The sequence below is a fragment of the Buteo buteo genome, chromosome 1 (genome assembly GCF_964188355.1).
Source record: "Buteo buteo chromosome 1, bButBut1.hap1.1, whole genome shotgun sequence".
NCBI lineage: Eukaryota > Metazoa > Chordata > Aves > Accipitriformes > Accipitridae > Buteo > Buteo buteo.
The window spans coordinates 67,705,695-67,724,345 of NC_134171.1; the positions used below are offsets into that span (position 1 = coordinate 67,705,695).

At 47.0% G+C, this 18,651-nt stretch overlaps 1 protein-coding gene across 4 annotated transcripts in view; it reads right to left on the reverse strand.

Moving 5' to 3' along the window:
• PPM1K (protein phosphatase, Mg2+/Mn2+ dependent 1K) overlaps nt 1–18,651 on the reverse strand; it is a 33,567-nt gene that overhangs the window by 3,624 nt on the left and 11,292 nt on the right. For 2 of the 4 annotated variants that reach the window (XM_075034884.1, XM_075034891.1), the window contains exons 4-7: nt 17,582–17,747; nt 16,923–17,067; nt 15,714–15,848; nt 8,103–15,240 (exon numbers count right to left, since the gene is read on the reverse strand). In XM_075034884.1, the coding sequence (XP_074890985.1) occupies nt 15,109–15,240; nt 15,714–15,848; nt 16,923–17,067; nt 17,582–17,747 (578 nt within the window). In that variant the 3' untranslated portion in view covers nt 8,103–15,108. Of the gene's footprint in view, nt 1–8,102; nt 15,241–15,713; nt 15,849–16,922; nt 17,068–17,581; nt 17,748–18,651 lie in introns of those variants that run through there. The other 2 variants (XR_012651504.1, XM_075034904.1) reach the window with 2 other exon arrangements.

Here is an 18,651-nt window from a genome sequence, read left to right on the forward strand (position 1 = left end):
ACACTAACATTAGTAGATTGTATTCTCTGCAAGTACCTCACGTCTTCTCCTGCCTTGTTCTTTGTAGTATACTTATTCATGTACTCTTAACATTCGTATGTAGTGTGCAACTGTAATGTCATGCTTATGAGAGGGGGTTGGCTGCCTCCAGCCAACATTCATCAGTTCAATAGCAAAACACTTTAGATAAGTTATTTTGCACTTTCTTATGTATAAAATTGGTAGAAACTTATATTTGCTTTGTATCATTTAAAGACTCTTTTTGTTTCAGTAAATGAACTGTGTATAAAATACTTATGCAGTTAAAACTGTTTTTAGAAAGTATTTTTAATTTCAGCAAGTTTGGTTACTTGTTGCATGACTATTAACACAGCTGACTTTTTGTGTCAGTGCAATGTATATTTTTTTTTTTTGTCCTGTTATTAACTTGTAAGCCCTAGTTAAATGGCCATTTATTTGTACAGCATCAGGAGTAAATTGAAGATAACTGGCTAAGACTGGAGTGTGGAATTTTGTACTATATTGCAGAATCCAATATCTGTTTTTTGGTGGTTGCGTAAAAGGCCTGACGATTTACTATCTAGTGTGCAATCTGTGATATCTGAATGTTCATTGTATATTTGTCTCCAATGCAAAAAGGTAGAGTAACACAATTACAATACATGATTAAATGCAATAGTTCAGGTACTGAAGTATTTTTTTCATTTCAAATAAATACCTGCTATTTACCACCAAAAAAGCTGTTTTGCGTTTGTTGGAAAGACGGAACATTTTTAACATGGGAGTGGTAACTAATGAGTAACATGTTTCTATATCATCAGGAGGAGTAAATTTTTATTGCTTGTTACCATTTCGCTTTCTGAACATGAGTACGGTCATCCGTGATGATGCAGTGTGAAATTATGTGCCTTTGTTTATTCTTCTTTGCTTTGTAAGTGTCATTGTAGAGTGTGAAGCCAGCAGAATTTGACAGTGTGTAGAAGAATAGGCTGTACCGATGTAGAGAAAGCAGACACAAAAGAACGATTTAAGTCGTGCTGGATGAGGACAGTGGAACAGGATGAAGTATCAAAATCCAATTTAAATCATCTTCCTCAAGGAGAGAATGACTACTAGAGCAGAACTTGACCTTATCTGGTGAGAAAACAGCCTAAGATCCCCAAATGTTGAAATATTTTACTACTACTTCAATCCATTTTTATACCCTTTTCTAACCTGGTAATGCTAAAGAATGTGGGTTTTCATGTTGGCAGTTCATTACACGCCAATACTGCTGGCTAACCGTTTTTCTCTAACTAAAAAACAGGCTTTGATGCAGTTGGGCCTACCCTGTTCCTTGGCTGATGAGCACCACAACTGACGTTGCAATCTTGGTATTTGACAGTAAGTAATTTCTTTGGTTGTAAAAGGAAAGGAACTTCTACCAGTGAACTTAACTATCTATGCTTACTGCCTTTAACGTTAACTCCTTCCGTGAACTTTTGGGGGTTTTTAGTTATATTTAAGTGTGCTCTCAAGCAGTAGTTATAGAAGCAATTGTCATGGCCTTCCTAAGCCATATCTTGGTTACATAGCATTGGTAATGTCCACTTTTCATAGAATCATAGAATCATTTAGGTTGGAAAAGACCTTTCAGATCATCGAGTTCAACCATCAACCATGCCCACTAAACCATGTCCTGAAGTGCCTCATCTACGTGTTTTTTGAACACCTCCAGGGATGGTGACTCAACCACTTCCCTGGGCAGCCTGATCCAATGTCTGACAACCCTTTCAGTAAAGAAATTGTTCCTAATATCCAATCTAAACCTCCCCTGCCGCAATTTGAGGCCATTTCCTCTCATCCTATCACTTGTTACTTGGGAAAAGAGACCAGCACCCACCTTGCTACAACCCCCTTTCAGGTAGTTGTAGAGAGCAATAAGGTCTCCCTTCAGCCTCCTTTTCTCCAGGCTGAACAGCCCCAGTTCCCTCAGCTGCTCCTCATAAGACTTGTGCTCCAGGCCCCTCACCAGCTTGGTTGCCCTTCTCTGGACACGCTCCAGCACCTCAATGTCTTTCCTGTAGTGAGGGGCCCAAAACTGAACACAGGACTCGAGGTGCGGCCTCACCAGTGCCCAGTACAGGGGGACGATCACCTCCCTGCTCCTGCTGGCCACACTATTTCTGATACAGGCCAGGATGCCGTTGGCCTTCTTGGCCACCTGGGCACACTGCCGGCTCATATTCAGCCGGCTGTCAACCAGCACCCCCAGGTCTTTCTCTGCCGGGCAGCTTTCCAGCCACTCTTCCCCAAGCCTGTAGCGCTGCATGGGGTTGTTGTGACCCAAGTGCAGGACCCGGCACTTGGCCTTGTTGAACCTCAGACAGTTGGCCTCGGCCCATTGATCCAGCCTGTCCAGATCCCTCTGTAGAGCCTTCCTACCCTCAAGCAGATCGACACTCCTGCCCAACTTGGTGTCATCTGCAAACTTGCTGAGGGTGCACTCGATCCCCTCATCCAGATCATTGATAAAGATATTAAACAGAACTGGCCCCAACACTGAGCCCTGGGGAACACCACTTGTGACCAGCCACCAACTGGATTTAACTCCAGTCACCACAACTCTTTGGGCTCGTCCATCCAGCCAGGTTTTTACCCAGCAGACTACACTTGTCTAAGCCATGAGCTGCCAGCTTTTCAAGGAGTGTGCTGTGAGAGACAGTGTCAAAGGCCTTACTAAAGTCCAGGTAGACAACATCCACAGCCTTTCCCTCATCCACTAGGTGGGTCACCTGGTGTGATGGGTTGACCCTGGCCAGATGCCAGGTGCCCACCAAAGCCGTTCTATCACTTCCCCCTCCTCAGCTGGACAGGGGAGAGAAAAATATAACAAAGAGCTTGTGGGTCGAGATAAGGACAGGAGAGATCATTCACCAATTACCATCACGGGCAAAACAGACTCAGCTTGGGGAAAATTAACTCAATTTATTACAAATCAACCAGAGTAAGGTAATGAGAAATAAAACCAAATCTCAGAACACCTTCCCTCCACCCCTCCCTTCTTCCCAGGCACAACTTCACTCCCAGATTTCTCTACCAAGCCCCCCCAGCGGCACAGGGGGATGGGGATGGGGTTTACGGTCATCACACGTTATTTTCTGCTGCTTCATCCTCCTCAGGGCGAGGACTCATCACACTCTTCCCCTGCTCCAGCATGGGGTCCCACCCACAGGAGACAGTCCTCCTCGAACTTCTCCAATGTGGGTCCTTCCCATGGGCTGCAGTTCTTCACGAACTGCTCCAGCGTGGGTCCTTTCCACGGCGTGCAGTCCTTCAGGAGCACACTGCCCCGGCGTGGGGTCCTCCACGGGCTGCAGGTGGAGATCTGCTCCACCATGGACCTCCCTGGGCTGCAGGGGGACAGCCTGCCTCACCAGGGTCTTCACCATGGGCTGCAGGGGAATCTCCGCTCCGGTGCCTGGAGCAACTCCTCCCCCTTCTTCTTCGCCGACCTTGGTGTCCGCAGGGTTGTTTCTCTCAGATGTTCTCACTCCTCTCTCCGGTGGCTGTTTCCGTCTGTACCAACTTTTTTTCCTTCTTAAAAATGTTATCTATCACAGAGGCGTTACCACTATCGCTGATTGGCTCGGCCTTGGCTGGCAGCCGGTCCATCTTAGAGCCGGCTGGTATAGGCGCTCTCTCAAACACAGGGGAAACTTCCAGCAGCTTCTTACAGAAGCCACCCCTGTAACCCCCCCGCTACCAAAACCTTGCCACACAAAGCCAATACACCTGGTCATAGAAGGAGATCAGGCTGGTCAAGCAGGACCTGCCTTTCATGCACCCATGCTGGCTGGGCCTGATCCCCTGGTTGTCCTGCGCATGCCATGTAAGTGCACTCAAGATGAACCATTCCACAATCTTCCCTGCTACCAAGGTCAAGCTGACAGGCCTGTAGTTCCCCGGATCCTCCCTCCGACCCTTCTTGTAAGTGGGCGTCACATTGGCAAGTCTCCAGTCGTCTGGGTTGACATCCCTCGTTGACCGGGATTGCTGATAGATGATGGAGAGTGGCTTGGCAAGCACCTCCGCCAGCTCCCTCAGTACTCTCGGATGGATCCCATCTGGTCCCATAGATTTGTGAGTGTCCAGATGGCGTAGCAGGTCACTAACTGCTTCCTCCTGGGTTGTGGGGGCTATATTCTGCTCTCCATCCCTGTCTTCCAGCTCAGGGGGCAGAGTACTCTGAGGATAACTGGTCTCACTATTAAAGGCTGAGGCAAAGAAGGCATTAAGTACCTCAGCCTTTTCCTCAATTCTGGTGGCAGTTCCCCTCTGCATCCAATAAAGGATAGATACTCTCCTTGGCTCTCTTTTTATTGTTAACATATTTGTAAAAACTTTTTGTTGTCTCTTATGACAGTGGCCAGATTGAGTTCTAGCTGAGTTTTTGCCTTTCTAATTTCCTCTCTGCATGACCTAACAAGATCCCTGTACTCTTCCTGAGTTGCCTGCCCTTTCTTCCAAAGATGGTAAACTCTCCTTTTTTTTTTTTTTTTTTCCTGAGTCCCAGGTTCAAGTATTTCTCACTCAGGGATTTCTGTATCTTAAATCTTTACATACACTGAAAGAAATGTTATCTCTTTAACAGTTATGGGGGCATTACTGTACTTCTCAGCATACCTGCAGCCACTTGACAGCTGCAGCCCAGCATGCTATTCTGCTGTCAGAGAGCAGGTCATGAATTAACTTCCTCAAAGCATTTTGAGCCAGTAAACCATGCCAACTGTGGGGTGTAGGGTCTGGCATTGCTGCCCAGTCTTTGCAGGGAGAGAGGCCCTCCTAACAGTAGCTCCAGGCTGGTCTGTGCAGCTGGATCGTTCAGTGTGCATCATTTTTCCATGGGGAAAAAAAGCAACTGCCACCTTCTTTCATCTGTGCCATGCTAAGTTAGCCAACTTGTGCTTAACTTGGTACAGTATTTTGAATGACGCAAGGCACTTGCAATTAATGTCACATCCTGCCTACAGAGCGCACTGCAGCACCTCGTCTGCACAGCTTGCGATGTCTGATGGAGGGCATCACTCAGCTTTGGGAAGGTGAGCCAGCCTCACAGGGTAGTTTTGTGCCTGTCATGTACCCTCAGCACCCCAATGTGCACGTGCTTCTCTGCCTCTGCCAGCCTGTGGTGTGCCCAAAAACTCCCTCCCACAGGTCTCTCTGAAGCCTGCCTTGAAACAAAAAACCTGCCTTTTGAGTTTTCCGAGCAGGTTGTGGAGCCAGAGGCCGAGTGCTGTGGCCAAACTCCAGCACGGTGGGCTGCGCTGCTGCTCCTGGCATGCCCCAGGCATGGTGGAGAGTAGAGGTGCCAGGAGCAAGCACGAGGAAGCAGCGGAGGCCACAGTCCTGACGGATCTTTTGATTGGGAAAGTCAAATCAGTCCCATCCCTGCCCGATGGAGCACAGGTTTTGGTGTTGACACTAAGATAGTGCAATTTAGAGTCCCTGTTGCAAATCAGGTGTTGAGAATGTTAGTTTGTCTGCTTTCTGTCCAAACAAAAGGGTGATTAATTAGGAAAGCCATAGCCTTTTGTGAGGTTCCTGCACTAAACCTGGGTCTGGGAGAAGGTGCTCTGTGAAATTTATGGTAGCTCAAATGTCAGTGTTGGAGCCGTAAAATCCCCAACAGGCATCAGACGGGCCAGCAGCCAGTTTTGGAGTAAAACAAGGCAGTCGGTGAGTGACAGGGCAGCTCACTGCAAGTGCACCAGCCTTTAACTTCTGCTCCACCACAGCTCCTGCCACGCAGAAGTACCTCCTGGGGCCAGGTATTCAATTTAGCAGCTAAAACAAATGGCCAGGTCTTCCAACATATGTTTTGGTTGTGCCCATTGTTCACAGAAGGTGTGTAGAGGTCTGGTTTTGGGGCGGGAGGAGTTGTTAAGCACTAAAAATTGCAGCATTTCATTCTGTGATAGTGCCCTAGCCCAGTCCATTGTTACCAACTCTGTCGCCAATTTGCTGTGACCAAATTGTCCTCTTCACAGTTGGGATGACTTTGGCAGTTCAGAAAGGTGAGGTTCGGAGTCTGCTTTCTAGGTCCAAGAGTGTTTTATGTTGTATACCATTGTAAAAAATGTGTATGTATTTTTAAAGAATTGGCAGTGCGACATGTCTGTCTCCGTGTCAGGACACGGTGCTGATTTGCTAGTGAGATTAGTGTGCCACACCATGAAGAGAGGAGGAGAGGCTAAGTGAGCACAGAAATAGGGCTGATGTGTTGGGAGCCAAATCCTGCTCTATCTTCCTGGGAGAGTTGCATTGCATTGGGTGCATGGCTGGCCCCAAAGAAGGGGAATTTTTAAGAAATGGGACCAAAACTTGAACATGGCTGCTGATGAACATAAGCGCAATCGTGCCTGCTCAAGAGTCTGCTACAGGTCCTGGCATGCCGCCCTGGCTGAGGCCCTCTGTGCTGTGGGGCAGGCAGTCCAGCAGGAGAAGCAACATTGTTTTTCAAAGTGTGGATGTCTAGAAAAAGCTCTGAAGTCATTATTGCATGGAGGGGAATGACCAAAAAATGTAATGACCACATTAAATAAATAAAGGGTAAAACCAGGCTGCCAGGAGCCAGTGGTAGCTCAAATCCAGCTCACTTTCCAGGTGCTGGGCCTTCGGCTGCCCCACCAGCACCTTCCCCTGGGAGGAGGGAATGCTCCCTGCCCTCTTCCGATGCCACTGTGGCCTGCGCCTCCTGCTCTACTTTGCTGGGCAGAGCTGCCGGGGGCTTAAAGTGCTACAGCACTGAGCAAGAGCACAGACGACCTCTGGGCAAGAGTATGTTTTGAATGTAAATACTGATGCCTCGTTTGTGTGCTCATGCATGCAGAGCAAGGCTCTTGCCCGAGAACCGTGATGAAAACTGCTCTGTGCAGGTAGGCTGTGGGGGGGTGCTGACACAAGCTGCCCTCGGCTCCTGGAAAAGCTTCCAGCCCTGCCCTGGCGAGGGGGACAGCTTCTGTGGGCGCCCCACGCGAGAGCAAGGGCTGCTTTTCTTGAAGCTTGGCTGCTCTCCCAAGACCGTCCTGATGAAGTTGGACAGGGAGCCACCACGGTGCTGCGGGGCCTCGGCTGCCCTCCTCCTCTCCTGCAGGCGTCCATGAGGAGGACCTCCAGCAGGGCACAGGGACGCTCATTACAGGACAAATGCTCCGATTGCAGAGTAACCCGGGAGGCATTTCCCAACTACTGTGAAAGGGCAGGCGTGAGAAGAGGGCAAAGCTGCCCAGCGGGTTTCCCAACACACTACCCTAGCTCTTAAAATTCACCTACCTGAGCAGTGATTACTGTATGCTTACCACCACGGGATATATGCGTGTATCTAAGAGCTAATCAGCTCCAAACTGAACCGAGAAGTGGATTGGCAACAAAGGATGACAAAAACAGACTCACTTTAGTCCTAAAATGAAGGGCTGGGGCTCAGCTGTAGGAAACTGCTAGGACTTCATTGACATCAAGTCTGCTCCTTTCAAGTGAGAAAGAGTAAAAGTAGGCTTGAGTTCAGCTATAAAAGCAGTAGTAATTCAAAATAACAGTGATCTCAGTGTTACTTCTGTAGATGAGTTAAAACCCTCAGTTGTTATCTTAAAAGAAATGATAAGGAGAAAAATAACTGAAAAGTTTTGAATCCATGCAGAAGCCAAAATATATTATTTTATTGAGGAGGCCCAATTTGTTTCTTTCCACTCTGTCACAGGATGACAGCTACCTAGGGTGCTTCCCTGCTTCACAAAATTATTTTTTTAAGATGGACTTGTTTTAGAGAGAGGGCTTTCCAGTTTCTTGGTATTGTAATATTTCAAAATATGAAAGACAAAAATAGCAAGTTAGAACATGTTGCTGTGATGCTGGATGCTGATGGAGCAGAGAGAAGGTACTTTGCACTGGTTATCACTGGGTGAATGTGTTTGTAGGCAAAGCCTTGGTTATCAGAAGCTTTTTATGGCAGGGGCTGAGGCCTGGAGCTAACACGACAGTCACGACACAGCTTGAGAAGCAGAAACTTTTCTGGTAATTTGCAATGTGGTGGAAGAAGCAAAATCCATTTGTAGTGACACGACTCTAGAAGCCAATTCTTTATTAAAAGATATTTTAAGCATTCCAGTACAGACTTATCTGCTCCACTGTAGCTTTGAGTTGATGAAGATGAACAAACATTAAAAAAAAAAAAAAAAAGGCAAAATGGACACCACTATAAAATTAGGAAGTAGATGAATTATGGACACCAATTACACCAAACATAAACATCAAACTGCAGGAATTATACACAGTCCTAAGGCAAACTATGTAACGAATGCAATTGCACTGAAGTCTGTAGTAGGTTATGACACGCACCGCTGCCCAACCACTCAATATCCTGGGTCAAAAGGACACCCCACTGGGTATCTCTGCATTGAGAACAGCAGCTTTGGAACCAAGGAGTACCCAGAGTGTTGCTATACCATACATTCGGTTTGTTGGACCAATGGACCTAGCAGTGCCCAAATTAATTTATTTAAGAAAAATTAATACTAAACCAGTGTCACTGGTATCTGTTGTTTTGTGCTTCTCCCTTAGCTAGAAATCCCAATGCCTTTGATCACAGTACATCCACCTGCTGAGACAAGAAAAGGTGATCTGATACCCTGATCCTGTGGAAGTCAGCAGAAATCCTCCAGTGACTCTAAGCTCATCACAATTTTCATTTCCCCCAAGTATGTAAAAAGAAGTAATATTGCTGATTTCTCTCTGCACCCCCGTTCTCAACCACAAAGTGTGCTCCCTAATTATTCTCCAGCCAAAAGGGACTGATTGTATCGAGGACCCTGTATTAAACAAACTATTAGATCTCATCCCCATTTCAATCCCTTGCACTATGTTCACCTTCCAGAGATACCAGCTCTCCTAAATCAAGGCTGCAAATGACATTTTAGTGAGTTCCCGCTGCAAAGCATGAAACCGCCCTTTCCAGGTGGTGGAGAGACCAAGCTGGAACTCCAGTTGCAGGCTCAACACCTCTCCTAGTAAATCTTCCAGCAGCACCAGGCCCCCCAGTACCTTTCATATCCTCACAGTAAAAATTAGTATCTAGCTGGACGGCATTTTTGCCTTTCTGCACCTACAGCCCACCCTCCTGCAGTGCCTGTACAGTGAGAGAGATCACTGCTCCGGGGGCAGTCTTCAGGCAAGAAAATACTCTTACCAGATCCAATGGAGTTCACAATCCATCCCTAAAAGCCATGAAAAAAGCAAACCCTTGTTACACTTTGGTCAGTAGGTCACCCTTAATGTTCAGTTCAGTCTGTAATAAACAAAAATACCATTCTTTCCATTGAAACAACAGGTGCCCAGGAAAAGACAAGGAGGTAGAGAGCAAACTGAGATTCTGTTTCATTTTATTCAAAGTGTAAGATACCTCTAGTGATCCTTCAATAATAAACCTCTGATAAGCAACTGCTGTCGTTAGGACAATTTGTTCTTTGTCCTCAAGTTGAAAGGAGCTCTCTGCTAGGCAAGAGAATTTTGCTGGTCCCTGGGGTGTAAAGCTGGTTGCTTGCAGAGCTACTATAGGCAGCAGGAGGCTTATTGACTAGATGATAGAAAAAAACCTTACAAGTATGTATTGGCTCTGGCTGAGGTGGAGTTAATTTTCCCCATAGCAGCATGTCATGGTTTAAGCCCAAGAGAGCACCACAAAGCCGCTCACTCACACCTCCCTGCCCCAGGCCCCAGTGGGATGAGGAGAAAATATAAAGAAAGGCTCGTGGGTCGAGATAAGGACTGGGAGGGATCACTCACCACTTATGGTCACGGGTAAGAGACAGGCTCAACTTAGGGAAGAAACAAGATCAATTTACTTTACTACAAGTCAAATCAAACCAAGGATATTAGGAAGTAAAAACCAAACCTTAGAACACCTTTCCCCCACCCCTCCCTCCTTCCCGGCTCAACTCTGCTCCTGGTTCTCTCTACCTCTTCCCCCCAACAGGGGAACAGGGGACAGGGGTTGGGGTCAGCTCCCCACACCTTGTCTCTGCTGCTCCTTCCTCCTCAGGGGGAGGACTCCTTGCTCGTCCCCTGCTCCACCGTGGGGTCCCTCCCACAGGAGACAGTCCTTCACAAATTTCTCCAGCATGGGTCCTTCCCAGGGGCTGCAGTCCTTCAGGTACAGGCTGCTCCAGCACAGGCTTTCCCATGGAGTCACGGCCATCTTCGGGGGCATCCCCCTGCTCCAGCATGGGGTCCTCCATGGGCTGCAGGTGGGCATCTGCTCCACCATTCTCCTCCATGGGCTGGGGGGGTGGGACGACAGCCTGCCATCTCACCACGGGCTGCAGGGGCATCCCCTCCTCTGGTGCACCTCCTCCCCCTCCTTCTTCACCGACCTTGGTATCTGCAGAGGGGTTCCTCTCACATTCCAATCCCACTACTCACTGTAGTAGTGGACTCACAGAGGTCCAACTTGGAGCCTGGGAAGCTTCTAGCAGCTTCTCACAGGAGCCACCCCTGCGGCCCCTCCCCTGCTACCAAAACCCCACCACACAGCCCTCACAGTATTGGTAGCTAGAAAGGTGTTGATAACACACCAGTGTTTTGGCTACTGCTGAGCAATGCTCCTACAGCATCAAGGCTGTCTCTCCAACATTCCCCCCCCTCACCAGTAGGCTGGGGAGGTGGGCAAGATCTTGGGAGGGGACACAGCCAGGACAGCTGACCCAAAATGACCAAAGGGATATTCCATACCATATGACACCTGCTCAGCAATAAAAGCTAGGAGAAAGGTGAGGGGGCATTCGTTATTATGAGATTTGTCTTCTGGAGCAACCGCTACGCATGCTGAAGCCCTGCTTCCTGGGAAGTGGCTGGACATCGCTTGCTAATGGGAAATAGAGAATACATCTTTTTTTTTTCCCTTGCTTCTGCTTTATTAAACTGTCTTTATCTTGACCCATGAGGTTTTTTTTCTCCATCTTATTTTCTCCCCTGCCATCCTGCTGAGGAGGGAATTGATAGAGCAGCTTGGTGTGGGCACCTGGCAGCCAGCCAAGGTCAACCCACCACAAAGTACAGCTTCATCACAGCAGAGCAGTACCTAGCTCTGGTGGTCCTATGCCCCTATGCCAAGAGGTTTGCTGGCCAGATGTTACCACAGCACTGCTAATTTGCTCCCTTGTTACCGCTATGACAAACCACTTCCATTTTCCCCAACATGGCTTTACTCCACTGACTTCATAGTCCATACACTCCAAATTCAGTGCCATACACCTCTGACTCAACACATGAATGCGTGGGCAAAGCTCACTGTGCCAACACAGTATCAGTGTCAAAACAGCCCCAAAACTGATGCAAGGGCAGGGACTTATTCTGACTCTTCAGTGAGAAGTATCAAATCATGAAAAATCCACCACCCAAGAAATTGCAGGGTTTTCCCGATTTCTTGGAGAAAAACAAGGTTTGGTGCAGTTGCCACTAACTCTTAGGGCAGTTCACTGTCATCTTGGTAGGAAAAAGCAGCATTGTGGTTCAGGAGGCAGAGACCAATGGTGCTGGTAATGGCATTTCTACAAAACACTATGCTTTTCAAGCTGGCACTCAGAGTCTTGTCATGTGCAGCAGGAAATAGGGAATCCACACAAATTAGTGTAAAAGTACCTCTGTACTTAATGGAAGAAGGAACAGGCAGACTATTGGGCCACTTGGCAAATAATTTCCTCTTCATTAGTAGCTCATTTACTTCAGAATGAGATGCAGAAAACTAAGAGTGGACAGGCAGGGAATAACTTGTACGTAAGAAATGCACCTCTCTAATTTCCTGCCAGTTACTGATTCATTTTTGCTTAGAGCAAAATGGCTCGTATCTTAGTTTTATGTACATGCTAATTTATTTGTGAAGTTTATTGGTAGCTATCAAAGTGCCTGTGAAATACTGTTAAGTTTTCAACTTCAATATAATTAAGTGGTTCCACAGGTAAACCACACTGCATGCTAAATTCTTTCTCCCATCCATTTTCAGGCACTGCATTTCCATGTCAGGAGACATCCCTTCACTGCAGTATGCAATTCTGAAGTTAGCCCTGCTTTGAGCAGGAGGCTAGGCTAGATGACACCCAGAAGTCCTTTCCAATCTAAGTTTTTCCTGTGATTGTATAAAGGCAGCAACAGCAACTGCCAATACATCTTTCTCTAATCATCTCCTATTTTGCAAAGCTTTGTCTTATCCCTTCCTTTATGAAACCTGAAAGAAGTTATGGATGGATCTTTCCTCTGAGAGGATAACCACTCCGTTAGAAGAAATAAAAGCACCCAAACACTTTTGTTCTCTATGCAATCAGGTAACAAGATAGGGATAAAACAAAAATATGCCCCAAAACCTCCAATGAGATGAAAAACTGTCATTTCTTGTTACATCTGGGTCAATGTTTAGAAACTACTCTAACTGCCAAGTCATTCCTCTGAGCACCTGCTTTTCATTTGCAATGTTTTTCATTAGCAGCCTGCATTTAATACCACGTCTTCAGCTTGGCAAGTATCTAGCACTGCTCAAAAAAATCAATGCGTACGTGTCACAAACACCCCCAGCGCCCTTAATATCTTCTGTCTGGATAGAAGGCTAGCCAGCCGATCAGAAATGAGCAGCATTTGGAACAGGACAGCGTCGATGGAGCTTGTCCAAATCCCGGCAGCACCAGCAACCGATCAAGCCTGTCTGACACTTGATACCAAAGTCACCCCACAGCAACTCCCTCTCCAGAGCTTGACTCTTAACCCTTCCCTGTGCGCAGAGTAAGGTTAACCCTTTGCTAGGAACTATCAGACTTGCTGTTTTAGCAGGTCACTTCTTTGGCAGGAGAAAGGCTTTCAGCTGTTCATGCTGCAGTGTAAACTGGTCATAACCGTGTTCCCCAAGCAGCTCTCTGAACCTCTGTCAGGTGCGACCTCTCCTCAAGTGCTTGAGAGCGGCTACGTTTTGCCATTTTTGCCACAAATGGGTTGTGGGACTCTTCAAACTTGCCGCAGACTGAGAACCTGCTCTCACTGGTAACAACTAAAAGTGCCCCTCTGCCTCAGGTAAGCAAGGCTGAGCCCAGGACCACAACCAGCAAACATTCTGACCTCAGGTGAACACTGAACCCCAACCCTGGGGAAAATCTAGGGAGAGAGAAGGGATTATTATTGTAAATGAGTGGTGTGCTCCTTACGGAGGCCTGGGCAACAGCATCCAATACAACAGAGATTTACATATACTGACTCACAGGCTCTTTGTACTTATAAACCAAATATACATATTATATACACCACATAATACACCCGGTGATGGGACAAAACCAGCGCACTCTCTAAACACCTAGTACTTAATGTTGTCAGTACAACACTGTGCTTTGCCGGGTGCTGCTAGGCCTTCAACCAGAGGCAAGGAAAAACATATGGAATGACTGCCTAAGGTGTAACCCTGGGCTAAAAGGAAAGGGCTAAAAGTAATGAAGATGCATACTTCACACTGGAAAATGAGAATCAGGCCAGGCATCTCAGAAGTATTTTTCCTTATTGCAAGGTGATTTAGTATCAGGCAACTTCTCTTTCACTGTTTTGTTTTGTTTTTATAATTGTGCTGTTGGAAACATCCATGTAACAAAAAACATTGTGGCAAGCCTGAGAAGAGCCCAATTCTTCTCTGCCTGTATTTCATTGCAACAGGGTGACTTGGGGGCCACAGGAGCTGCATACCTGATGTGGAGCAGAGGAAGAAGGAGGTCTGAACGAGGCATGCTGGGACAGATCTTCACCTGCTGCCAACATGTCACCTGCAGACCATGTCACAGCAATGATAAGAGCTGGCTCAGAGCTCTGGCCCCCCATGCCTCACTGGATGCAGACTCCCTCTGGAAAAGGAACTGGAAACACTTCCTTTAAGTATAAAACTACCTTCTGGTGTCTGAATATCTGACACCTATGAGAAACAATACCCAAAACTTATAAAAATTACCTTACGTTATTATAATGCTCTCTCCTTTCTCTAGCTTGCTTGCTTCGGGCATTTTACAGCTCCCTGTATACCATGAAGAGACACAGGAGATCATGACTAACTGAAAGAAACCTTCAGCAGAGGGCAGGAAAATCCTCATATATTCATGAAGAAATAAACTCTCCTGTCGTACACATCCAAAGAATCTTGATTAGTAAACTCTTTGAAATTAGCTGGTTTTCTTTAAAAAAAAAGAAAAAAAAAAGAAATTCAAGTTGATGAAAGTCTCTGGATATCAAAAATGTGCAGCTTTTTCCCTCCTCTGTGCTCCTGTCAAGCACTGGCACACCAAAGAGAAGACAGTGCAAGGGGCTGCTGCGTAGTCCACAGAGACCATACAGGCTTCAGACCCAATGGAGAAACGTTCCCCTCTGTCCAACAGCACATGGCTCCAGCCTGCTCTGTCTCCTTGGAAATACAGGATCACAGATGATGGTGGTGAGAGCACAAAGCCCTGCAAAGCAGCACTGTCTCAGAAGTTGTTCAGCTACACCAAATGCCACTGGCATCAGAACCTAAACACATCTGAAACTTCTCCCTTGTTTTTCACCAGCTTCTCCTGAAGCACAGGGGAGTTTTTGGTGGCTACACAGCAGAGGACAACAACAAACCCACTTTCTGTCTACCCAAGAATACTGTGCGTTTGTTCCCCCACGTACAAAGAAGCAAGCATGTGGCTCAGAGACTCAGACTTACGCAGCTGCCAGTTAACTAAGGGTCCTGGGTAATACAAGTAGGTATGAAAAAATTGTGCAACACCTCCAGCCTTAGGTGAAAGCCCAGAGCCTTGTCTATGTGAACAAAGTGATGTGCAGAGCTGCTGGGACTACAAACCCAAAGAAATAGCTGCCACAATGCTGACTGGAATAAATAAACGCAGCAAAATGTGATCAGGCGTAAGCAACAATGGGGCATTACGCACCAAGGAAGCAGTGGCATCTTCTGTAACACTGGGAACAGAAGAGATGGACAAGACACCGAGTCAACCTATGAACAGATGGATGTGTTCTCCTGTAGCACACTGTGTCCAGATTATGGCAGGAAAAGATAGCTGTAGCAGGTCCTCACGCCCACCTCCCGCTGGAAGCAAAACTGCGGCTGAAGGAGAAGTTGATCTCACCACTTTTGTACTTTCCCCACGCTCCAAATGGCACTATGACAACTGTGCTGTTGTCTTCAGTGCCAAATTGCATTGCCTGAGAGAAGAAACAAATTGTCAGCATCATCATCATGCTTGGAAAAGGTAACAAGTGTCTGGCTCCACATGGGACAGCATGCCCCTGAGGCCCAAGACTTCCTTGCCCCTTCCCAGCCCTGATGCTGCGTTCTGGGTATGCCCCAGAGCTTTCCATAGGATATGCCATCATCCAGAACCCCAGTGAGAAACTGGCTATTTCTGTCTATGCTGATGACATATTCAGCACAGGAATAAACTGCAGTTACGGTCCCACGCAGTTCAGTGGATCATGAGCTAAGCAAGTTAATTGAAATAATGCCTGGCAAGGATGTTGCAAGACCCAGGGTAAAGAAAAGGCTAGCTGGCAGGACTAGTGAATGTCTCAAACAGCATAGTTCAATTCACTTGAATGTGTGGTTGTATACTCATTTTTTAAAAACCAAACAAAAAACAACAACAAGTATTTAGTGCCAAGAGAAGCCCTGGCATTACCTGCTCAGTAACAACATGGGCAGCTTCAGCAGGATCATGGCACTGGTTAATGAAGTCGCAGATCTCCTGACTGTTCACCATGAAATTAATACCGTCTGTGGTAAGGACCAGGAAGCTGTCATCTGCGTGATGCAACTGCAATAAAGGCACACAGTATGCACAATGATGGAGCGAGTGCCGCAAGGCAAATTAGCTGCCTTCATTTTTTTTTATACTCTGTTGCAAAGCACTTTTTCTGGGGGTCCTGCGTGCCCTCCTGCTTTCTGTGCAAGGACAACTGGAACCCGCAAACCCCCGGCTAGCCAAAGGCTGCCCCTTGAACCTTTGAGTATATCTATCAGCCACGCAGACTGTGTTCCCTGTACTGGAGGAGAGTGTCTTAAGGTGCTTTCAGTTCTAGGAAGCAGCCCTCTGAATACACTGAGGGCAAAAGACCAGGCCTGTACATCACCCAGTAAATAAAATGCTTCCATAAACTGAGGATTTCAAGGAAGACATGATAGCACTGCGGTCATCTCCCTAAACCCCTCAGGCCTAGTTGGTGGTGTTTGATTAGGACCAACTGAATATAAGTTCCCCAGGCCCTGGGAGGTGCACTGGGGAAAAGCAACAAACAGAACATGAGCTGAGAGGAGAGCCTTCCTGCAGAAGTGAAGGCAACTGTGCTGAATACCTTCTAGGTGGTTAATTTGTCTTCCAGACAACTACAGAGCTACAGTAAGATGCATGCAATTGCTCTTTCCTCCTCCCTTCCTCCCAAGTGTGCAAGCCTCTACGTATTCTACTTTTTGCGGTGACAGCCCATCCATACCCCACCTAGTTCCAGGGATGGTTTTGTATCAGGATTAACCTCAAAATTATTCATTTGACCACAAGCCCCAAACAGACTAACACCTTTGTATTTCAGTAACGGATACCACGTGTTATCTTTCTTCCCTCCTCCTATATTGTAACTGTGATAAATGGGATTTAGAAGTTGATCTGGTTGAATTTAGTATCAGGGCCCGATTCTCTTCTGTCCTGTTAGTGTTAATCTGAAATGATTTAATTAGAATTGGTCTCTGGTTACTTCACCACAAATAAAAGACAATGCTTGGCCATCAGGCTTCACCTGGGCACATGTCATGTGGGTAATGCCACCTGCATCAAATACCTGTGATGCCCCTTAGTCCGAATGTTGCTGTCCCTGTTAAGCAGGCCTTTTTTTACCTGAACCCTTTTTGTTTCTGGCTGGGCTATCACACCACTGTTTTTAAGATCCAAATCTCCTATGCTTCGCGTCATTGCAAGTCTCCCATTCACATGAGGTTGTCCCAAACTGTTCCAGGCAACGAAGCCACCGCACTTCCTAATCCTGTCCAGAGGCACAAAAGAAAAAGCAAATATGAGTTACTGTTTCACACCATTACCCCTGCCTCTATCTACAATTTCTGTCACTAGCTACTGATGCGGAATGGGGTACAGAGGACGTAAGGTGGGAGACTGAGGGTTGGCTTTTGCTGTTTGAAGGGCTCCACAGAAGGGATGTTGCTTGGTGGGCTGAGCCCTGACCTGGGAAGCACAGTGCATTTCTTCAGGTCTTGGCTCGAACTTGGCAGTCTTGGACAAGTCTGAACCATGTGGTTAGGCTCTGTACCAAGTCCTAGCTATGCTGACCTTACTGCCAAGACAATTTATGCTCATGCAAGTCCTCTAAATGGAACCAAATGAATTAACTGGAGCTGTGCCACTTTCTGCCAGCTCAGAGGTGGTCTGAGGGTGTTATGTTCAACTCTCTGCTTTCTTCCAGGCCCAACCCAACAGCAGAACACAAGCACATCCTGGCCAAGCCTGTGCCCTGGGAAGCCACATCATCAGCCGACAGGTACCTGTCCTTCTCCTCCTTTCTTTCTGGAGTATGGTCAATGGTGAGTTTCATGGCCTTTCCCTTTCGACACAGCAGGGCACGACTGTCTCCCACACTTGCCACAACCAGCTCAATACCATCCCGGAGCAGAGCCACTGTTGCAGTGGTCCCAGAGTTCATCAGAGTTGCTATAAACGTCATATCAAAGAGAGAGGTTTTAGCACTGCCTTGAAGCATGGGACCATTTATAACAGCAACAGTTTAAATCAGTAAAATGAAGACAACTTGTGCTCTACATTACCAGTAAGTAACTGCTTTTAAGTTTAAACTAAATCTACATATAAAAAAAAAAATACAGCAAACACACATGCATGTAGGACTGCGGGGAGAGAGAGGAAGTGGAAAGTGTAAGTATGTCTGTGCAACAACATGGCTCTATGCAAACAGGGCAAGTGGACTAAAAGCGGTACAAGGTACAGTGGCTTCCTTTCAGCCTGTAGCAAATAGTTTTTCTGTCCCACTAGCTCACCTCAAGTTACAGGGTTATTGTCCTCATCCCTGGGCACAGTGACTGCACAGGTAGCCCACCATAAAGCTGGTGGCTCTTCCCTTCTCTTAGGTGGTGAAGTGGGCAATTGAGTAACAGTGAGTACAGTACCCCTATGTAGTTCACCAGAAGAGAAACACTAGATCACTCCTTTACATCAGTCTGTGGCATCCTCCCGTTACTGTCAGAGTTGTTACAATCTCCTTCTGCTTCCCCCCAGCCTTGGCAAGAGAGGAAGTGTTCAGCCAGCAGGCCGCTGGCTTTTTTCAGAAAGGGATGCTGCTCCCTTCAGACCCCGTCAACTTGGTGGAGGTCCCAGTGCAGAGGTGAAGCTGAATTCTGCCTTGCCTTGTGCCTGCAAACCAATGCAGTCAGCTGGCCAGTGGCTCTCCAGGCAATCTGCCCTGGCCACTGGTGGGATCACTTGACAGGGGTGTACAGTGACTGCCTAGAGGGCAAAACAGAACCTAGGTGCTGTCTTCCTTCTCTTACAGGTAAGGGAGTAGGCTGAGCTGACTGACTGTGTTCAGGGACTTAGCCAGATT